This window comes from Hemiscyllium ocellatum, chromosome 17, assembly GCF_020745735.1.
Source record: "Hemiscyllium ocellatum isolate sHemOce1 chromosome 17, sHemOce1.pat.X.cur, whole genome shotgun sequence".
In the NCBI taxonomy this organism is placed as follows: domain Eukaryota; kingdom Metazoa; phylum Chordata; class Chondrichthyes; order Orectolobiformes; family Hemiscylliidae; genus Hemiscyllium; species Hemiscyllium ocellatum.
The window spans coordinates 29,165,533-29,186,133 of record NC_083417.1 but is presented as its reverse complement, the minus strand read 5'-3'; the positions used below and the strand labels follow the sequence as shown (position 1 = coordinate 29,186,133).

The following is a 20,601-nucleotide window of genomic DNA, read 5'->3' as shown; positions in this document are numbered from 1 at the left end:
TTCTTCTTGGTAGTCAAAGTCACAGATTTGGAAAGTGCTGTCTAATGAATCTCAGGGTTATTGCAGTGCATCTTCGAAATGGTATAAATGCTACCACTGCATTGGTGTGGGGTGGGAGGTTGTAAGAGTTGTTTTCACCTAAGCAGGTGGAGTATGTTAAGTCATATTCCAGGCTTGTGTCTTAAAGATGGTGAACATCCTCTGAGAAGTTAGGGACTGATTTACTTACTGTTAAATTCTCAGCCTATAGCATGTTCTTATTTATGTGGCTGGTCCAGTTAAGTTGATTTATCAAAAATTGAAAATCCTGGAATGTCAATGGGGAATTTGGTAATGGTATTGCCAAGGGGTAATGAGGAGATTCTGTTTTTGGGTCAATACATGGTCACTTACAATTTATCAGCCCAAGTATGAATGTTGTCAAGGTCTTGCTGTTTTTGGGCACAGGTGGCTTTTGTATCTGAGGAGTCAAAACTGATATGGGTATTAACTGATCATCAGTGAACACTCCTATCTGACCTTTAAATGTAGGGATAATCATTAATAAAGTTCAAAGATCCTTGTTGGCATACTGTGAACTGCTACCTTGATCTCAACTATAGTCACTATCCCTTCTCGGGTTCAGCTTTGTCCATATTTAGACCAAGGGTGTCATGAGATCTGGACCTGGGATAACCTACACTGAATAATAGTAAGCAGGTTATTCTTGGTGTAAGTGTCACTTGATAATGTTGACAACACATTCCATCTCTTTGGTTGCGGAGAATAGACTGATAACTAATTGGCCGAGTTGGATTTATGCTAGTGTGTACAGGACATATCTAGATGATGTTCCATACTATTGTGTCAATCACGTAGTGACTGCACTGGAATGTAAGCTAGAGTTATGGCTAAGTCTTCAGTAGGATTATGGGAATGTTTGAGGTCCACAGCCTTTGCAATATCCAGTGCCTTGTGTTTCTTAAAACATGGATGGAACTAAGTTGACTGAAAACTGGCATAATATTTGCTCAGGAGGTGGGTGAGCCCTTCTGGTTGATGTTTCAACATGGTCTTTTCCACTGCTGTCCTTGATTCTCACATTCCAACAGCTTAAGAAATAGGATGGCTCACGGACCAATGGTTCTTAGAATAATTCCTAAAGTTTCATGGGTCAGTTTTTGAAACTAAACCAAGATTTGCTGTGATGAACTAGTGAATCTATTACTAGTTCAGTGTTCGTGGTTACAATACCATTGCACTTATGCACTCAGCAAGTTGACAGTCAATGTTAAACAAGTGGTCGAGAGCTCCTACAACAAGCTGCCACCATTGGAAACTGCAGTTTAAGTTAGCTGACTGATTCAGGGAACTAACTAAATAGTTCTTGTGCTGCTTACTAGTACTGAGTGAAATTAAACTCAAACTGCGATGACTTTCACATTTACCAGGAGCAGAAATCTGGTATCATTAGTCAGCTGTGCATTATATCAAATGGAATGGACTGCTGGACTTTATGCATTAATTTTCATTATCAGAAAATAGTTTCCAAGTGTAATTTAAATCTATGCCTAGTTTACAGCCACAAACATTTGACATTTGCTTTTGCAGATCTGGAAAGAATGCTACACTGGGATACACAAAAATATTAAACTGCAACCAGTCCAAATTTCCAATGCCCAGTAGATTAACATTGCTGCAGTTGAAAACTAATCCCTCAAACCAACCAATTAACATCTGCAGCTTTAACTGTGAGAATGTGATCTAACCAAGGCTAGTGCCTCAATCTTGGGTTTCCATTATGAACAGTTGCCCTTGTGATTTGCTATCTTTCTGGAAAAATGTGCTTTCATAAGCCACTCAAAATGAATTTTAAAAATTCTTTATTCTGGAATGTTATTTGTTCAATAACATTAACATAATTGAAGTCATGCAAACTATGACAATTGTAATAAACTCTCCAGTTGATACTTGCAGTCAAATTCAATGTGAGAGGTACACTAACAGGAATACTGGAATTAGCTCACACATGACAATTTGGTGTCTGACAGATCAGGATAGACAGCTTGATCAAGCTACTGAACTGGTGCTTACGATTGTGGTGCCCAGGCCATTTAGACACCTTGTGGGTTTCCCCAATGAATCAATAATTTGTAAAAAGATAAAGTCACCTTGACAGGGCTGCTGGCGATTTAACTGAAGGGTAACAACCTCTGGGGAGTAGAGAAGGAGAGTCCTTCATGGTAACCTCAGCTAGTGTAAGAATTGAACCCATGCTGTTGGCATCACTGCACTACAAATCACCTATCCAGCTAACCAACCCCCTTGCTGAGTAGTTCCCCTATTGAACAAGAAGATCTTTGATCTCAAACAATTCTCAGCTATCAAACAGATATGAGGGGCTACAAAAGCCCACTGCACCACAGGAGGGAATTCAAAAAATTACTCTCACCTCTAGATCTCCAACTTAATGATGTAGCTTGTGAATTAATTGTCAGTTAAGCATTTGTTTTCTTTGCTCTGAATTTCCTTACATAGTCATAGGCATTTTTTTAGCCAACCTGTTCAAGGATGTTATTATGGTCCAGAGGCTTGAACCCAAGCCTCTGGACAAGAGGTGGGGGCACTACCACTGTGCTACAGGAGCCACAGAATTGTCAGTGGGTCAGGTACTTGAGGGCAACCATCACCAATGAATGTTTGACAGTGGAATGGAAAAAAAGGTGAACTGTAAAAGCACAAGTTGACTTTTTAGAAGTGGCAAATTACAAGTGGCTTCTCTTTTCTACAGTCCAATTGTTCAGTGTTTATGGTTCATGTGCATTTAAAATCTGGTTTTTAGCTGGATAAAATTAAAAACATTAAATTTTAAATTGCCTAGTTTTTTTAACACTAACTTAATTTCCTTTTAAAAACAAATGCTAACTGAGTTATAAGATGGAAATACAAGCATTTGGGCAACTAGGCATAATTCCGCACAAATCAAATGAAGTAAAAACTGGAAAATCTTGGTTATATTCAACTGATAAAATGGCAAAATATTAAAAATGGAATTAATGGAGTCAGCCCTTAAAACTGTAAATCTGTCTGGCCATTACTGAATGAAATATTTCAGAGTAATCCAGATTCAGAAAAGAAACAACAACCTAGAACTCCACAAGTGCGTGGAAAGGCACGCAATTCAGTTTCTTAACACCATTCAGTGCCTTCAGTTCAATCAGTACCAAACATTCAAGAATATTAGCTCCCATTTTGTTCAACAATTCACAGGCAGCTGACAGTGTACCTGCACCAAAGATAAAAATATAGAATTAATTTAATTGCTCTTTCCAAAATAAATAGTTAATTTTGTACTTAGTCCTAAATGTTTTAATGCCTTGGTTTTCAAATGGTTTTTAAACTGGGAACAAAAGTGCAGAATCCCAGTTGCTCTGTTAACATTACTGTTGTCCTCCCACATTATTTTGAGAATATCATAGCCCAGAACGTGCGAACAAAATAAGCGAGTTAAAAGCATTCAGCGCAATTGAAGTCTAAATAATCTGACAAATTGTGGCAAAGAATTGGTGGACAATTCTAACCACACTACTGTCCTTGCAAAACAATCCAACACAATGCTGTGATGCCCCATCCCAGCAAATCCCCAGTCCATATCATTGTGTAAATACAATGCACAAAGCTAGTCATGTATTGCATACCTCCTGTTGCAATTAGATCATCGATGACAACAACTTTCTGGTTTGCTTGAACAGCATCACATTGTATCTCAACTTCAGCCTTCAAGTGAAGAAGCAAGTCTTTTAGAAGAATTGTGACATTCTAACACTAATTAAGACTACCGTAGTTAATTTAGAAAAACAAAAATCAGGATTATGAGCTAAGAATTACCATTCCATATTCCAAAGTATAGCTCACAGATAAGGTTGGCCCTGGCAGCTTTCCCTTCTTACGAATTGGCACAAAACCAATTCCAAACCTCTGCGCCAGAATTGGGCCAAATAGGAATCCACGGGCATCTAACCCTGCAAACAAAACAAGAATGACTGTACCAAGGGATGTAGCAATTTCAAATACATATAGTAATATTACCTCCTTGTAAACCAAACATACAACTATTTCCTGCAATCTCAGAGAGGACAAGATTTAATGTTTCATACACAAACACTACTAATACCAGCTCTTCATTAATTTGTAAAAAGTGGGAAACAATTTGCAAAAAAGTAGTGAACTAGTTTCAACTATTGCATATTCTACACCTCTCTCAAGAGACTGTACTGAAGATTTTTTATAACATATACTAAGCATTGCATTTCTTCCTTTTCAGGTTTATACCAGTTTGAACTGTCGTGTTTAATCAAATTGGAACTTTAGCTTGTCTACTTCCTTTCACTTTTTTTGCTTTCATGAAAAGAAAAATCCCTTAACTATCTCCTGAAGGCAATAATTTGCTAGAGTGTAATTGTATGGATGTTAACAAGGCTCAAGTAAATCACTGGAGGAAGGTTTTCTGAAGACATTACAAACTAATGAACACTGAAAAGCTATTTGATTGTGCTATCCTCAACTTCCTTAACAGACCACTTGTTAGCAATCAGAAATTGAAACCTAGCAATGTTAATATTTTAATTCAATAGATCAGAGTTTGGGATGGAAGACTTAGGTGAATCGACTGGATTCACTCGGTCATTAGGAAACCTTCCTCAGCATTGCCTACGAAAAAGTTACTAATGGCTGAGTTAGTGATTCTCGGTAATCCAAGATGGAGGATGAGAAAAGTGGTTGTAAGGGCTGCTCCTTTTTTGAGGTATTAAGTGTTGGGAGGTGATTTGATCAAATACCAGGAGTAGCAATTACTGCTTTATAAGCTGCTGCACGGTTATGGAACTTATGGGAGAAAAAAGATCAAAACAATGACACGTTAAAAAGGAGGGAGACAAACAGAGGTTGTGACCACATGGTCAGAGAAAGAAATCTAGTATCTCTGGACATAGGAGTGCATCTAGGAAAAAAGAACAAACAGCAAAATTCACAGCTGATCCTGGAGGAAACTGTTTGAGAGGGCTCACAGCACAGGAACAGATAAGTGCACGGTTTTAAGTGTAACCTTGCTGTAAATCTACAATAGTGAGTACAGTGGATTCTTTCTTGATTACGTTTTGAGGTCTGTCTCTTGATTAAATTTTAAAAATATAAATCATAGATGTTAAGTTGCCCTGAAGCAGTGTTTTTTTTAAAAAAAAGAGCAATAAGACAGTGCTATTTTCTGGGTGTGTAGATTGTGGAGGAGCAAAGATGGCCTTTCGTCGGGTGATATGCTCGTCGGGTGATATGCTCTTCCTGTCAGATAAGAGTTTAGGGAAAGTTTCTATGTCACTGATGATTATGTCTGCCAGAAGTGTCTTTGATTGCGAATCCTATTGGATTGCATGGTTCGGTTGGAGCGTCAGTTAAAGGCAATAAGGAATTTACAGGAGCTAGGGGATATGATGGATGACAGGTATAGAAAGGGAGAAAAGCAGTAAGGTAAACACTGCTGTAGTTTAGATGGAGAGGAAGTTGTTAAGTGTGTACACGAAAACTTTTTGATTCAGTTTGTGGACGTATCTACTAGAGAAGGTGCAAAACTTCACCTGCTCTTAGGAAATAAAGGCAGGACGGGTGACTGAGATGTCAGTGGGGGAGAACTTTGGAGCCAGCGACCATAATTCTATACGTTTTTATCTAGTGATGGAAATAGATAGACCAGGTCTGAAGGTTGAAGTTCTAAATTGGAGGAAGGCCAATGTTGACAGTATTAGGCAGGAACTTTCAAAAGCTGACTGAGGGGGCAGATGTTTGCAGGTAAAGGGACAGCTAGAAAATGGGAAGCCTTCAAAAATGAGATAACAGGAAAATGTTGTCTCTGGACTCTTGTTAGGCTGAAAAGGCAAGGCTAGCAGGTTTGGGAATGCTGGATTTCTAGAGAAATTGAGGTTTTGGTTAAGATAAAGGAGGAAGAATATGTCAGGTTTAGACAGCAGAGATCGAGTGACTCCTTAGAAGAGTATAAAGGCAGGAGGAGTATACTTAAGAGGAACATCAGGAGGGCAAAAAGGGGACATTAAATAGATTTGGCAAATAGGGTGAAGAAGAATCCAAAGGGATTCTATAAACACATTAAGGACAAAAGGGTAACTAGGGAGAGAATTGGGCTCCTCAGCAAGGCAGCCTTTGTATGGAACCGCAGGAGATTGGGGAGTCACTAAACTAGTATTTTGCATCAGTGTTTAATGTGGAGAAGGACATGGAAAATATAGAATGTGGGGAAATAGATAGTGATATCTTGAAAAGTGTCCTTCTTACAGTGGAAGTGGTGCTGATGTCTTAAAATGCATGAAAGGTGGATAAATCCCTTGAACATGATCAGGTGTACCCGAGAACTCTGTGGGAAGCTAGGGAAGTGATTGCTGAGCCCCTTGCTGAGATTTTGTATCACTGATAGTCACAAGTGAGGTGCTGCAAGACTGGACATTGGCTAACATTGGGCCACTATTTAAGAAAGGTGGTAAGGAAAAGCCAGGGAACTATAGACCAGTGAGCCTGACATCGGTGTTGGGCAAGTTGTTGGAGGGAACCCTGAGGGACAGAATTTACATGTATTTGGAAAGGCAAGGACTGATTAGGGATAGTCAACATGGTAAGTAGACAAGGTCTTTTCCCTGGGGTGGGGAAGTCCAGAATTAGAGAGGGCATAGGTTTAGGATGAGAGAGAAAAAATTTATAAAAAGGTACCTAAGGGGCAATTTTTTCACACAGCGGGAGATGCTTGCATGGAACAAGCTGCCAGAGGAAATGGTGGAGACTAGTACAATTACAACATTTAAAAAGGCATCTGGATGGGTGTATGAATAGGAAGGGTTTAAAGGGATATGGGCCAAGTACTGGCAAATAAGACTAGATTAGGTTAGGGTATCTGGTTGGTATGGACGAGTTGGACCAAAGGGTCTGTTTCCATGCTGTATATCTCTAGACTCTGTGACATGGAACCATTGTGATAAGACAACCATTTTTGTGTTGAATGCTCTTCCCAAGCCATAGTCGTGTAATAGTTCTAAATTAATGATTAAGATTCCTTTTAATAGAAGGAACTTACCAACAAATAAATCAATCTTAGGGAACTTCTTTCTTAAATGATCTTCAAATAGGTCAATAACTGCACTGAAGGCTTTGGGGTCTTGAAAAAGAGGAAAGATGTCTCTGAAAAATACAGATATTCTAAGTAAAGAGCAATACAGCAAATGCTACATCTGTGGACATCAACATCTATGGAGAGTAGGAATATAAAATAGCAGAATGGTTAAATGATATGTGTCGGTCTTACCATTGGCATACTGCTGTTTACATTTAAATCAGATTAGAAAAATTGCTTCAGAAAAAAAAAGTGACTTTTTCAGAAAGTTACCAGTAATGTCTGAGTATATTATGCAAGGCATTACTACAGTTATTCCTGAAGATTCACCCATTGCCTTTTTTCTTCTTTAGTAAATATATTTGAAAGTACAAAATTGAAAGTACAAAGTTGAAAGAGAGGTATCAATATTTTAATTTTAGTAACATTTGTTAATGTTTAAACAGCTAACTGATAGAATTCTAAGGGATTAAATGGGTACTTTTTAAAAACAATATTTATTTCCTAGTGGAGAGAGCAGGTGAGTTAACATTCCAGATGTGGATCATTTTTCAGACAAGGTGAATGTCTGTCTCGCAGAAAAGACTAGTAATCCTAACCATCTTGTTCTTTCCACAGATTCTGTGCAACTGAATACACTTCTATAATTATTGAGGTGGTGATGATCTAGTGGCATTAATCGCTGGACTGTTAATCCAGAGACCCAGGTCATGTTCTCGGGGCCCAGGTTCGAATCCCATCACTGCAGATGGTAAAATTTGAATTCAACAAAAGTCTCTCTGCATGAGACTAATGACCGTGAGTCCACTGTTGATTGTTAGAAAATCTCATCTGGTTCACTAATGTCCTTCAGGGAAGGAAACTGCTGTCCTTACCTGGTCTGGCCCACATGTCACTCCATGTGGTTACTCTTGACTGCCCTTTGAGCAATTAGGGATGGGCAATAAATGCTAGCCTAGCCAGCAACACCCTCATCCCATGATTGAATAAATAGAAATAAAAAATTCCCTCTAAAATGTTCTGATCAACACTGCATAGGAGGCTTACTGATAAATGTAAGATTAATGGTAGTAAAAGGGTAAATGGGTAAATATTTGAAGTATATAAAAAGGATGTAGAATGGATTTAAAAGTGTCAAACAGCCCAAATAGCTATGATTGACCAAAAGGCCTTTTACCATGCTGTAACATATCTGTAGCTGCAGCAGAGAGAATAAGCTGCTGATGTCTCCTGGAAAGCGAGTTATGTAGAGGAGTCAAAGACTGTTGAACTTTTAACTTTATTCCTTTAATTTTTCTAGTTTATATTAAGGACTTAAATATTAACTATTACCTTATTTCTTTATTTTTCTACAAATTCTATGAAGGTAATGCTTCATTTTTATAAACTTTGAATCTAGGTTGCTTTGTACTAAGATGGCACCATGTGTGGCAACATTATACACTTTTCACCATACTTCTGCATGAGTACCCAAGACAATAAAATCTCAATCTAAGCCTAAACATTTCATACAGTTCTCACCACCCTGCCACAGGAATGATGTTATTAAATTGGAAAGGGTGCAGAAAAGATTCACAAGGATGTTATTGGGACTGGTGAGTTTGAGTTATGTGGAGAAGCTGGATAGGCTAGGACATTTTTCCCCTGGAGCATAGGAAGTTGTGGGGGTGGGGGGATGGGGTGACCTTATAGAGGTTTATGAAATCATGAGAGGCATAGATCAGGTAAATAGTCAAGGTCTTTTCCCCAGGGCAGGGGAGTTCAAAACTAGAGGGCATAGGTTTAAGGAGAGAGAGGGGAAAAATTCAAAAAAGTGACCTCGGGGCAATTTTTTCCCACACAGAAGGTGGTTTGTATATGGAATGAACTACCAGAGGCTGTAGTAGTGGGTACAGTTACAATATTTAAAAGAATTTTGAACAGGTACATTAACAGGAAAGGTTTAGAGGGACATGGCCAAATGGGGTTAGTTTAGTTTGGAAAATCTGGTTGGCGTGGATGAGTTTCCACGCTGTGTAACTATCTCGTGGTTCAGTGATAAAGCAATTTTACCTACCCTTCTCACGTGGTAACTGCTCAGTTGAACTCAAAATGATTTTATTTCAGGCAATCTGATATTTCCTCTTCAACTGCATCTTCCCCTTCACCTCATCCCACTTCACCTATTTCCTCTGAGTAACTTGCTTTTCAATCAGTGCCACTCTGAAAGAGTTAGTAGGATGGATGCAATAGAAATCTTGATGCTCCTTTTCCATCAGTTCAAGTGAGATCAACATTTATTGGCAAAAAAAACCTGTAGATCAAGTCCATCATGTTACTTTGTTCGAGAAATAACAGTATGCAGATAACTGCTATTTAAACGTTAAGTATTTTCAATGATTTCATTTACACTGTTTCAATTTTCTGTTCTGTTTTGGTGCATTGAGCCAAATGGATTAATAGTTCCTGTGGTGGCAAACCATTCATGTGATGTTGAAGGCGCCAGAGTATTTAATAAATCTACAACTTGACAGAAATGGAGAGCAATAATTTCAAACTGTCAGCTGGTCCAGGTAGTGCTGTTTAAATTGCTTCAGAATATTATCATTGATATTCCTGCTTAGCTTTTTAAACACTAAACTATTTAGACTTGAGTCAGTTCTGCCATTAACTAATCATGTTTTTAATAAAAAAAGATGGATGAGGTAGAGACAGACAGGCTCTATTATTAGCATCTGAATTTTAACAACACCTGTAAATGCTGGTGGTCTTCAACCGGTCATTAAACCTAACAGCATTATCATTGGAAATACTATTAGATTCAGATACTGTACTTGGATCATAGGGAGCCTTGCATAATTGTGCTGTTTGGATTTTGAGGAAGGTCAATCGTTTGCTTCTCCAAGTGGTAGAGAAACAGAAATCAGAAAAACAAAATGTGCAGCTCATTTGTAAGGATAAAGGTGCTTTATAACAAATTCAATCTATTAAAAGTAAGAGACAGAGTGAAGAAAATGGAAGGCAGAAGCACAAAGTACTTCAGCATATTTATGACTACATTATTTCACTTTTGTTGAATTTTCATTAGATTTACAGCAATGAGCTAAATTTATTGCTGCAGTCTTTTCTGAACAAAACACCTGTCAACTTTAGACTACAAATTCCAAAACCAAATGCTTAAAGCTTTGCATTTACAATATTGAGTGGATTTCTAATGTGCCCAATGATAGGGAGTTTTATTTAAAACATAACTCTAATTCATAAAGTATTCACCAGCTGTGAAGTATCAGGAGTGTAAATTCTACATCATAGGGATGTTCATTGAGGCAGTAGGCATTAATTGTGGATTCACCTGTGCAGAGATTGAAGCTAACGGAAAGACGAATTGTTGATATAGATGCATGATACGCATTGTTTGTTTCTGTATATAAAGGCTTCAGTACATAAAGACTAGGATTTAGATTCTGTCCTTCACTGCCCATGTTCTAATAAATTAAATGGCATCACAACCACACAGTACATGTCAGCAGAGTGGTCTGTGAACTGCAAACTTATAAAGCTCATTCAGCACCATTGTTAGGTTTTTTTTTAAGTGTTCTGATTTTAAAAATGAGAAAAATTATTGTTTTAAATAAAAGATGAAAAATTACATTGCTCAAAATTACTAAGCAATCAAATGATCGTTAGTAGCTAAAATACTGATATGGGGGTAAAATAGGTACTTTAGGAGATACATATGTGAGGGAGAGAGAGAGAGAGAGAGAGAGAGAGAATGAATGAATAAATAAATAAATAAATATCCGGCACTTGCTGATTTCCTGAACTCTTTCAACAAAACTCTTTCAAATTCCTGAAAGCCATTTTCCTCAAGCTTTTTGGTGGAGAGCACTCTCTGATGAAGTCTTAGAGCCCTTTCATGGGAAGTTAGTTTGGCTGAAATTATCTGTGGGGTTCTTCCAGTCTCCTATTTAGTTTTAGAAAGACCCATTGTGTTGTCCAAGGGTTAATCAAAAATTCTAAACATTTTCCTTTGTGGAGGATGCTGAGACAGCACATCAGCTGAAGTGAATCCACAACGGACAGTGATGTGACACCCTGCAGCCATTTTTTTCAATGCCTTTAAAAAGAAAGATCGGCAAATTATATATTATGTAATTATAGTTATGACAATGGCATTACAGATACAGACTCTCCTACACTTAACCATTTGATCTGAAGTCATTCATTCGAGCAAATGGGATATCCTTTGAACTACATGCTATAACTTTAATTACTCTTGTCACATGTGCCAAGGTACACAGTGAAAAGTATTCTACATGCTATACTCAATGCCTCCTACTTATTCTCTAAGTCCAAACAAGCTTTTCTCAGTGTTTGTAGCTGTAATTAACTAGATTAACTATGCCTTGTTTTAGTACATAGAAATAATTCCTTGCCTGACAAGTGACTAACTTTGGAAGAGGTTCAGAGATGCAAGACTGATATCTAGTCTAAAAGTGATTAATTATTCAGATAGGCATAAAAAACTGAGTTCATTTGTATTTAAATTCTGGGACAATCACTGCAATGTTTAAAAGAATGAAGGTGTTAGACTGTACTTTTATTGACAGATTACTTCAACCAGATAAATTAGGAAAATCAAATTATCATGGATACAGGTTATATACACACACAACTACTAACAGATTGGGCTTATTGTGTCAGATACGGTACTTATTGTAGTGCATAAGGAGGCCATTTGGTCAATTGTGTCTGCTGGGACTCTGCTTTTTTTTAAAAAGAAAATGTTAATTACAACCAGTAATCAACCATGTAGCCAATTAAATATTTACAAGCAAAACCCGTTAAGGGCGATGCAACCAACAAAAGTGAGGAGGGGGAGAGAAAGGGAAGGGACTAAATTAAATGGAATTAGAGGGGACAATAAAGCAATATATCCCCTGCAGAGTGCCCACCTCTCTCTCCAAGGACACCCAGGCACAAATATAGCTGCGGAAGAACAAAGATCTCCTCCACAGCCTTCTGCACGGGCCTCTTTATAGCCAGCCTTGCCAGGCCCATGGAGCAGACCCATGAGGAGATCTCCCAAACTGCCTACACCCCTTCTCACTAGGTGCTCAAAGATCAGGAGCATGGGGCTGAACTACAACCAAAAACAAAAAGATTATTCAAGTAACTAAAATAGAGTTGCAATCGCCCGCAACCAAAATATTCAAGGTCCATGGATGCCACAGCACTGCAAAATAAACAAATGGGCTGAGTATCCGAGAGCCACCACATCTGTAGTTGTCAAGGGACTGTTATATACAACCCACCCCAGGTCCCCAGTGGAAAGTGGAAGGATTCCTGCATAAATAGCTGTCCACTGGGGATTCCTACTGAGTGGTAGCAAATAGTCACTCTGAGTATATTACCTTAATATAAATCACATGCCTTTTCACTGCAATATTAATTATATTCAGATAATAATCTAATTTCCTCTTGAATGCCTCAAGTGAACATACCTCTAAACACATTTCTAAACTTAAGAAGGCATATAGTGTGTTGCCGGTTATTGGTAGGGGATTGAGTTTTGGAGTCACGAGGTCATACTTCAGTTGTACAAGACACTGGTAAGGCCACACCTGATGTATTGCATTCCGTTCTAGTCAAGGCATTAATAGGAAGGAAGTGGAAGATTTGGAAAGGTTCAGAGGAAATTTACTAGGATGTTGCCTGGTATGGACGGAAGGTCTTATGAGGAAAGTGAGGCTGTTTTTGTTGGAGAGAAGAAAGTTGAGAGATGACTTAATTGAGATGTATAAGATAATCAGAGGGTTACATAGGGTGGTCAGAGAGAACCTTTTTCCTCACATGGTGAGGGCTAACACGAGGGGACATGGATTTAAATGGAGGAGGAGTGATAGATTTAGGACAGATATCAGAGGTAGTTTCTTTACTCAGAGTAGCGGGGCATGCAACAGTACTGGACACGCTGATATTAAGGGCATTTAAATGGGCATTGGACATACATATGGATAATAATGGAATGGTGCAGGTTAGATGGGCATTAGATTAATTTCAAAAGTTGGCGCAACATCGAGGGCCAAAGGGCTTGTACTACACTGTAACGTTCTATGATCAATGTACCTTCAGGCATGCATTCCAAACTCAGGCCACTCAGATAAAAAATGTTATTCTTACATAATTTTTACTTCGTTTGCAAATCACTCAAAGTTTATGTCCTCTCACAAGCAGAAACAATTTCTCCCTATCCATCTCCAGCCTCAATCTTTCCAAATAACTTAAGTTTCACATTTCTGGAAACACTCTTGTAAACGTCTTCTAAACTCTCCCCAATGCTTTCACATCCTTCCTAAAACGTGTGGTGTCCAGAACTGTACATAATTCTCTAGTTGAGACCTAATTAATGACATCATTCAAGTTCAGCTTAACCTCCTTGCTCTTGTCACTATGCACCAATTGATAAAGCCTTGGATACCGTGTGCTGTTTTATGAAGATGTGGGTGTACTTAAGAGTTAAAAGCAGCAGAACTACCAGACACAGCACCAAATGTTCTCAATAAGGCAATAATGTATGTAACACTGCACCGAAAAACTTGATTAACAGGTTGCCTGGATACAAAAACAAATTCGAATTGAGCCAGTTATACCCCGAAAAAGAAAAACAATTTCCAATCAAGTTTGAATCGAGTATATTGACAATATTAAAAGCCAATACACAATCCAATCCTCTGGGGTACAAGGCTGGGGTTAGGTGGGGGTAGTGTAAATTGAACAGTTGAGAGGAGAACTTCCAAGTCCTAGCTCGTAACTTACTGCTTGAAACAATCTCGTAAAAGTCCCTTTTCGATCAGTAACCTGTAACGCAGAAATTCCTAACAAGAAGAAAAGACGACATAGGAAGATCCAAAGACAAGAACCTACAACGCCTGGTTTTGAGACAAGTGTTATTTTGTAAATCTTAATTGGATATTTTATCGGACTAGCATTATAGAACGGCAGGTCAGAAATAGGTTAGAGAAAGAAATTGTAAATAGTGGTGAGTTAATTATTCTGTTATATTTTAAGAAATAAAAAAGTTTAAATTTTAATTTTACATAGTTCTTGACCACTCGAATCTTTACAGATTACTGCATGGGATAAACCTTCTGTTGCTGGTTTTAAATTAAGCAGGAAAGTTTACCCTGTGTCGTAACATCTACTAATTGCTCTCTACACTTGTCCTGTCAGTCAAATACTTATGTTGATCCATATTCAGCTCTACCTTTCCTTTACACTTTGTTTAAACCTGCCGAAGACTTTGGGATTCCTCATTATGTTAGTTGCCAGTATTTTTTCATATGCCTTCTTTGCTTTTCTTATGTATTTTTCAACTCCTCTGAAGCTTTTGGTTCTAACAAGGACAAATATTCAGCAGAACTTTTCTTCTTTCTCTTAATTTCTATTTATTTTTCCATCCAGGGAGCTCTGGATGTTTGCTCAACCTTTGCCTTTTGAGGGAATATACCCTGACAGTGTCTGTTTATTTTTCTTTTGAAGGAAGCCCATTTCTCAGCTCAAGATTTTCCTTTAGCCTTTGGCTCCAGTCTATCTGGCCCAACTCTGGCCTTGCCCCATTTAAGTTGGCCAACCTCCAGTATTACTCTGGAACATCCACTGTTTTTTTCTATCAAGATCATAAACCTCATGATTACTGTCTCCCAAGTGTTCCCCCACAATGCTATTTATTTGGCCCATCTCTCTTCCAAAATTCTCAGAGCAGTCCCTGTATTGGACTGGACTGTAAAAGGATTCTTCTATACACAATCTAGGAACACTTGTCCATCTCTGCCCATTATGCAACAATCCAACACTATGACAATTAAGTCTTTCTTTATGCTATCCTTGTAGCTCAAATCTCCTTGCAATGTCTTTCCTCTGTATCCTTCCCATTGGTTGGTGGTCTATAAACTATACTGAGCAACAATTGCACCTTTTTTGTTTCTCAGTTCTCATCAAATTGATTCTGTCTTTGACCCCTCTTCAGGCGACCTTACCCCGGCTACAATTTACTCCTTAACCAGTACTGCCACTCATTATTTTTACTTTTCTGAATACCTTTTACCTAGAAATATTTAACACAAAATCCTTGTGCCCATTCTTTTAATGCATTGCATTAGAATTCTGAGAGACAGCCTGTACCTGCAAATCGTGAATCTTATTTACTCCATGCATTCACACATACAATATAATCCTGATTCAGATTTAATTATTTTTCCTTACTCTGACTTCATGCATTACCTTACTATTTTCTACTCTAGTGTTATCTATTTTTCCCAGCATTTTGTGCATCTGAATATTCTTCTGACATTCCCTCCTGGTTCCCATACCTCTTGCCAGGTTAGTTTGAAGCCCTCCCAAAGCAAAACACCACAGGGAACTCATCATCGCGGCTCTCTCCACCTATCTGGATTGTACAGGTCCAACATTCTCAGTGTCTGAGGAATCCAAAGCCCTCCTTCCTGCACCATCTTTCCATTTGTTTTATCCTCCTATTTCTGCACTCGCTTGCACACGGCACTGAGTATAATCCAAACATTTGTGGCCCTCTAGTTAATTTTGAGGTAACTCCCTAAATTCTGATTGCAGGACCATATTCCCTCTTTCAACCGTTGCTACCAACATAGACTACAATCATCAGTTGTTCACCTTTCCTCTGAAGAATATCCTGCAGCTGGCTGGTCATATCCTTGATCCTGGCAACACTCCCTCCTGGAGTCACATTTTCAGCTGCAGAAATACTTAAGTCTGTTTAACTAATGAATCCCTATCACTATTGCTCTTCCTTTCCTCCCCTTTAGTTGAGCTGTTTGTGGTGCAATAAAACTTTAAGACAGAGAGCAGAAGTAGGTCATTTAGCCCATCAAATCTGCTCTGCCAATCAATAAGATGACTGATCTGATAATCAATGTATCTTTCCTGACTTTTCCTCAACCCTTGATTCCTTATTGATTAAAAATCTATCTCAGCCTGGAATATATTTAGTGACCAGGCTCAACATCTCTCCGTGGACAGGACTCTGACTGTAGGCCTGAGGAACTAAATCTCCACAGTATTCAAAACTATTTGCGACTAGGATCCCCTGGGACTCCTACACTTGCTACCTAGCTCCCTTGAACTGCCTGGCATCACTCAGTCCCCTTCCATCTAGCTTGTAGTGGACCACTTCTCTTAGCAAGCTAAGCACGTAACTCTCAGCTTTGAGGGTATGCCCCAAAGTCATCCCAGCAGCTGCTCAAGCTCCTAAACAGAGAAATTTTCTACAGTTGGCAGCATTTCCTGGTTGGTTACGTCATTGCTAATGTTCTCAACTTGCCACATCACTGTGTGAAGCAGGACTCAAAGGCTGGTCAGTCAATTATTTGTGTGTTCACATGTCCAAAGAAATAAATTTTGTTTACATTTTACAATTCTTCCAACAGTGATGGTTGTTTCCTGAGCGCATAGCAGGAAGCAGTCATCAAGGAGGTACTGTAAATCACATGACACAGTTGATAAGAGTGTTGTATTAATCTACCCCATTATAAATTTTGCAAAACATTTTCAACACTTTCCAAAAAAACCAAGAACTACAGATGCTTGAAATCTGAAAAAAAAGACAAACAGAAGTTGCTGGAGAAACTCATCAGATCTACCCTTTTAGAATTGAAGAAGAGTCCTAGACCCAACATTTTGACTCTGCTTTCTTTCCACAGATGCTGCCAGTTTCTCTAGCAATTTCTATTTTTGTTTGAATGCTTTCCAGATGCACTTTAAAATACAGAGTTTTATGCCCGGAGAGAATTCTCTCTTCTTGGAATAGTGATTCTCACCTTAACTTTGCAATAGATAAACTCAAAGATTAATCTACAGTCAGTGTTGCCGCCATTGTCAGTTTGCTGCTGATTGCAAACTGCAGGTCAGTAAATGCAATTGGTTGCAGAATTCTTAAAACTAAAAAAAAAAGGAAAAATCAGCAAGTAATTGATACAAATTAACTAATTTGATTGAGTTTTGATTTGGAGACGCCAATGTTTGACTGGGGTGTACAAAGTTAGAAATCGCATAACACCAGATTATAGTCCAACAGGTTTATTTGGAAGCACTAGCTTTCAGAGTGCTGCTCCTTCATCAGGTGATTGTGAAGGTGAGAATCTCTGTTCCAAGGAGAGAGAATTCTCTTATGGGATGAACTCTATTTTAAAGCGCATCTGGAAAGTGTTCAATCACCTGATTAAGGAGCAGTGCTCCAAAAGCTAGTGCTTCCAAATAAACCTGTTGTTCTATAAGCTGGTGTTGTGTGATTTCTAACTTTGATTGAGTTTATCTTCAATAAGCTAACAGAGGACAAGCGTGGATAGTGCAGTCCATGTTGCATACACAGATTATAAAAAGATATTGAAATAAAAACCCATATTAGTAGATTGGAGAAGCTGAAATTGGTCTGTTCTGCTATGACAAAGAACAAGTGGAGATTTGACAGCAGTATTTAAAAATCACAGGTTTATGATACAGCAAATGACCAAACTGTTTATAGCAGAACTGTCAATAACTGTAGGCAGGAGAAAGTGAGGACTGCAGATGCTGGAGATCAGACCTTAAAAATGTGTTGCTGGAAAAGCGCAGCAGATCAGGCTGCATCAAAGGAGCAGGAGAATCAACGTTTCAGGCACAAGCCCTTCTTCAGGAATGAGGAGGGTGTGCCAAGCAGACTAAGATAAAAGGTAGGGAGGAGGGACTTGGGGGAGGGGCATCGGGAATGAGATAGGTGGAAGGAGGTTAAGGTGAGGGTGATAGGCCGGAGAGGGGTGGGGGCGGAGAGGTCGGGAAGAAGATTGCAGGTCAAGAAGGCGGTGCTGAGTCTGAGGATTGGGACTGAGAAAAGGTGGGGGGAGGGGAAATGAGGAAGCTGGAGAAATCTACATTCATCCCTTGTGGTTGGAGGGTTCCTAGGCAGAAAATGAGTCCCTCTTCCTCCAGGCGTCGTGTTGCCATGGTCTGGCGATGGAGGAGGCCAAGGACCTTCATGTCCTTGGCAGAGTGGGAGGGGGTGTTAAAGTGTTCAGCCACGGGGCGGTTGGGTTGGTTGGTGCTGGTGTCCCAGAGGCGTTCTCTGAAACGTTCCTCAAGTAGGCGGCCTGTCTCCTCAATGCATAGGAGGCCACATCAGGTGCAGCAGATGCAGTAAATGATGTGCGTGGAGGTGCAGGTGAATTTCTGATGGACATAGGAAGATCCCTTGGGGCCTTGGAGGGATGTGAGGGGGGGGAGGTGTGGGCACAAGTTTTGCATTTCTTGCAGTTGCAGGGGAAGTTGCTGGGAGTGAAGGTTAGGTTGGCAGGGGGTGTGGATCTGACGAGGGAGTCACGGAGGGAGGGGCGGGGTTCAAGGAAGAGCATCAACCACATCTGAGACCGCAATTTCCCTCAGACGTGGTTGATTATGCTCTCCACCGCATCTCCTCCACCGTTCAACCCCAACCCTCCAATTGCCACCAGGACAGATCCCCACTGGTCCTCACCTACCACCCCAGATACATCGTATCATCCTTTGTCATTTCCGCCCCCTCCAAACGGACCCCACCACCAAGGATATATTTCCCTCCCCACCTCTATCAGCGTTCCGGAAAGACCACTCCCTCCGCGACACCCTCGTCAGATCCACACCCCCCACCAACCCAACCTCCACTCCCGGCACCTTCCCCTACAAGAGCAAGAAAAGCAATCGAGTAGTAAAAGTGTTTTTTTTATTATTGACTGGTTAGTATGGACAGCATTGCTAGGACAATAGCTACACATTCAATACAGTAACTTTCCTCAAAAAAGGGCACTGGATAAGTCTTTGAACTGAGGAATGGGACTGACTGGATTGCTCCTCAAACAAGCTGGCAGAGAAATAACAAGCTGTGTTTCATGAGTGAAGAATTTGACCACTGCATTCAAGTTTGACAATGAGTAACCAACTTGAAACATGAACTCTGGTTTCTCTCCATACCACACACTCACTATGTATTTCTATTACATTCTATTTATCATTGGACAAATAAGGCACACTTGAATTAATTAGGAACTTACTTTATACCCTTATTTTGGTTTGGTCACTAAGGAATTATCTCCACACCATAGTATCAAACTGAGATTAATTAGAGACTTTCATAATTGTAACTCTTATTTGAACTTCCTTATTTTACATTTAGACAAACCTTCAGTGGAACTGGACCTGCAGCATATTTAGCTTGTGTCAACTTGCATTTTTCAGAGAGAATGGAATGAAATCTATCATTTTATTCTGATCACTCCATCCTATAGTTCATTATTTTCACAAAGACAGGGTTAGGAAATTCCACATCCACTCTAAGTTTTGCCTAACAAATCACCCACAGCATAAAAAGCACTCTTTAAAGGCAATGTTTCCTTTATAAGGACTGACAAGTACTTGAGGGATAAGATTTAAGGTTGGGCAATAGCTTGTTGAAAACAAACGTACATTAAATATCATTCTATTTTCACAGTCCTGGGACTTCACTCACATGAAGCCAACAACTCCTCCCACTGCTGCTTAACTAAGTGATCACTGTGCCAATGCCGAAAGGTCCAAAGACTAAGAAGAGGGGTACTTATTTTGCAGTACAGTAATTTGCGTTAGAAGGGGACCTGGAGAGGGAAGGGAAAACTCACCGAAAAATGATGCCTTGGATGGGGAAGTCGGGGTAAGATTTGATGGTGCTGTAGATCAGCTGCAGCTTCTGTTCCAGTGATTCCGACTTGGAACACATTTTCACGGCACCTCGGAATACACGCTGCTGCTGCTGCTGGGTCAACACTACCCTTTCGGAACGGCACTTACTCAATACAGAGGGCGGAACCAACAGGCGTTTCGCAATTTGAAGCTGCTCTCAGTAATCCCAGCCAGCGGGGGAGGCGGAGAATCCGCAGAGGCTGCCCCTTTATTCCCAGCCTCTTAAAGGTGAAGGCGCGCTCCTGGCTCAGCCGCACATTGTAACAGTTTACTCTCATTGTCACTGTCCAGCCCGGGGTGGGGGAGCTGACAGATCACCAACCCCCAACAGTCCACTCTTCTCATATCATAAAAGCTTCTGAAATAGAAGTAAGCGAAGGACGCAAGAAAATGTAAAAGCATAGTTTGAAGCAAAGGAGAGATTTCAAAGTAAATTACGAGCAGAAAGTAAGTATGTCAAATTACATACAATACCAATAGTGCAAGTAAAAAAATTATGCAACCAGAGATTTATTGCTTAAACGTGTTTATTTCGGTTTCTTTTTTTAAAAAGTTTCTTTAAAAGTTGTGTTTATTTAATAACTGTACTAAATAAGCACAGAAAGAGTGGACAAACTTCAGCAGGTCTGGCAGCGTCTGTGGGGAATTTTGATTTTAATGTGACCCCTTTAAATAGAAGAAAGATTATATGTTTTACGGCGGGAACAGCCATCGGA

General features: G+C 39.5%; 1 protein-coding gene across 1 annotated transcript; it reads right to left on the bottom strand.

The window, feature by feature from the left end:
• Nucleotides 1–1,845: 1,845 nt before the first annotated feature.
• On the bottom strand, nucleotides 1,846–20,035 carry aprt (adenine phosphoribosyltransferase). The gene is made up of 5 exons (XM_060837638.1): nucleotides 19,825–20,035; nucleotides 7,112–7,215; nucleotides 3,868–4,001; nucleotides 3,678–3,756; nucleotides 1,846–3,265 (listed from the first exon to the last, which is right to left on the bottom strand). The coding sequence occupies exons 1-5, from the start codon at nucleotides 19,920–19,922 to the stop codon at nucleotides 3,126–3,128; spliced, it is 555 nt and encodes a 184-aa protein (XP_060693621.1). The 5' UTR covers nucleotides 19,923–20,035; the 3' UTR covers nucleotides 1,846–3,125.
• Nucleotides 20,036–20,601: the final 566 nt, after the last annotated feature.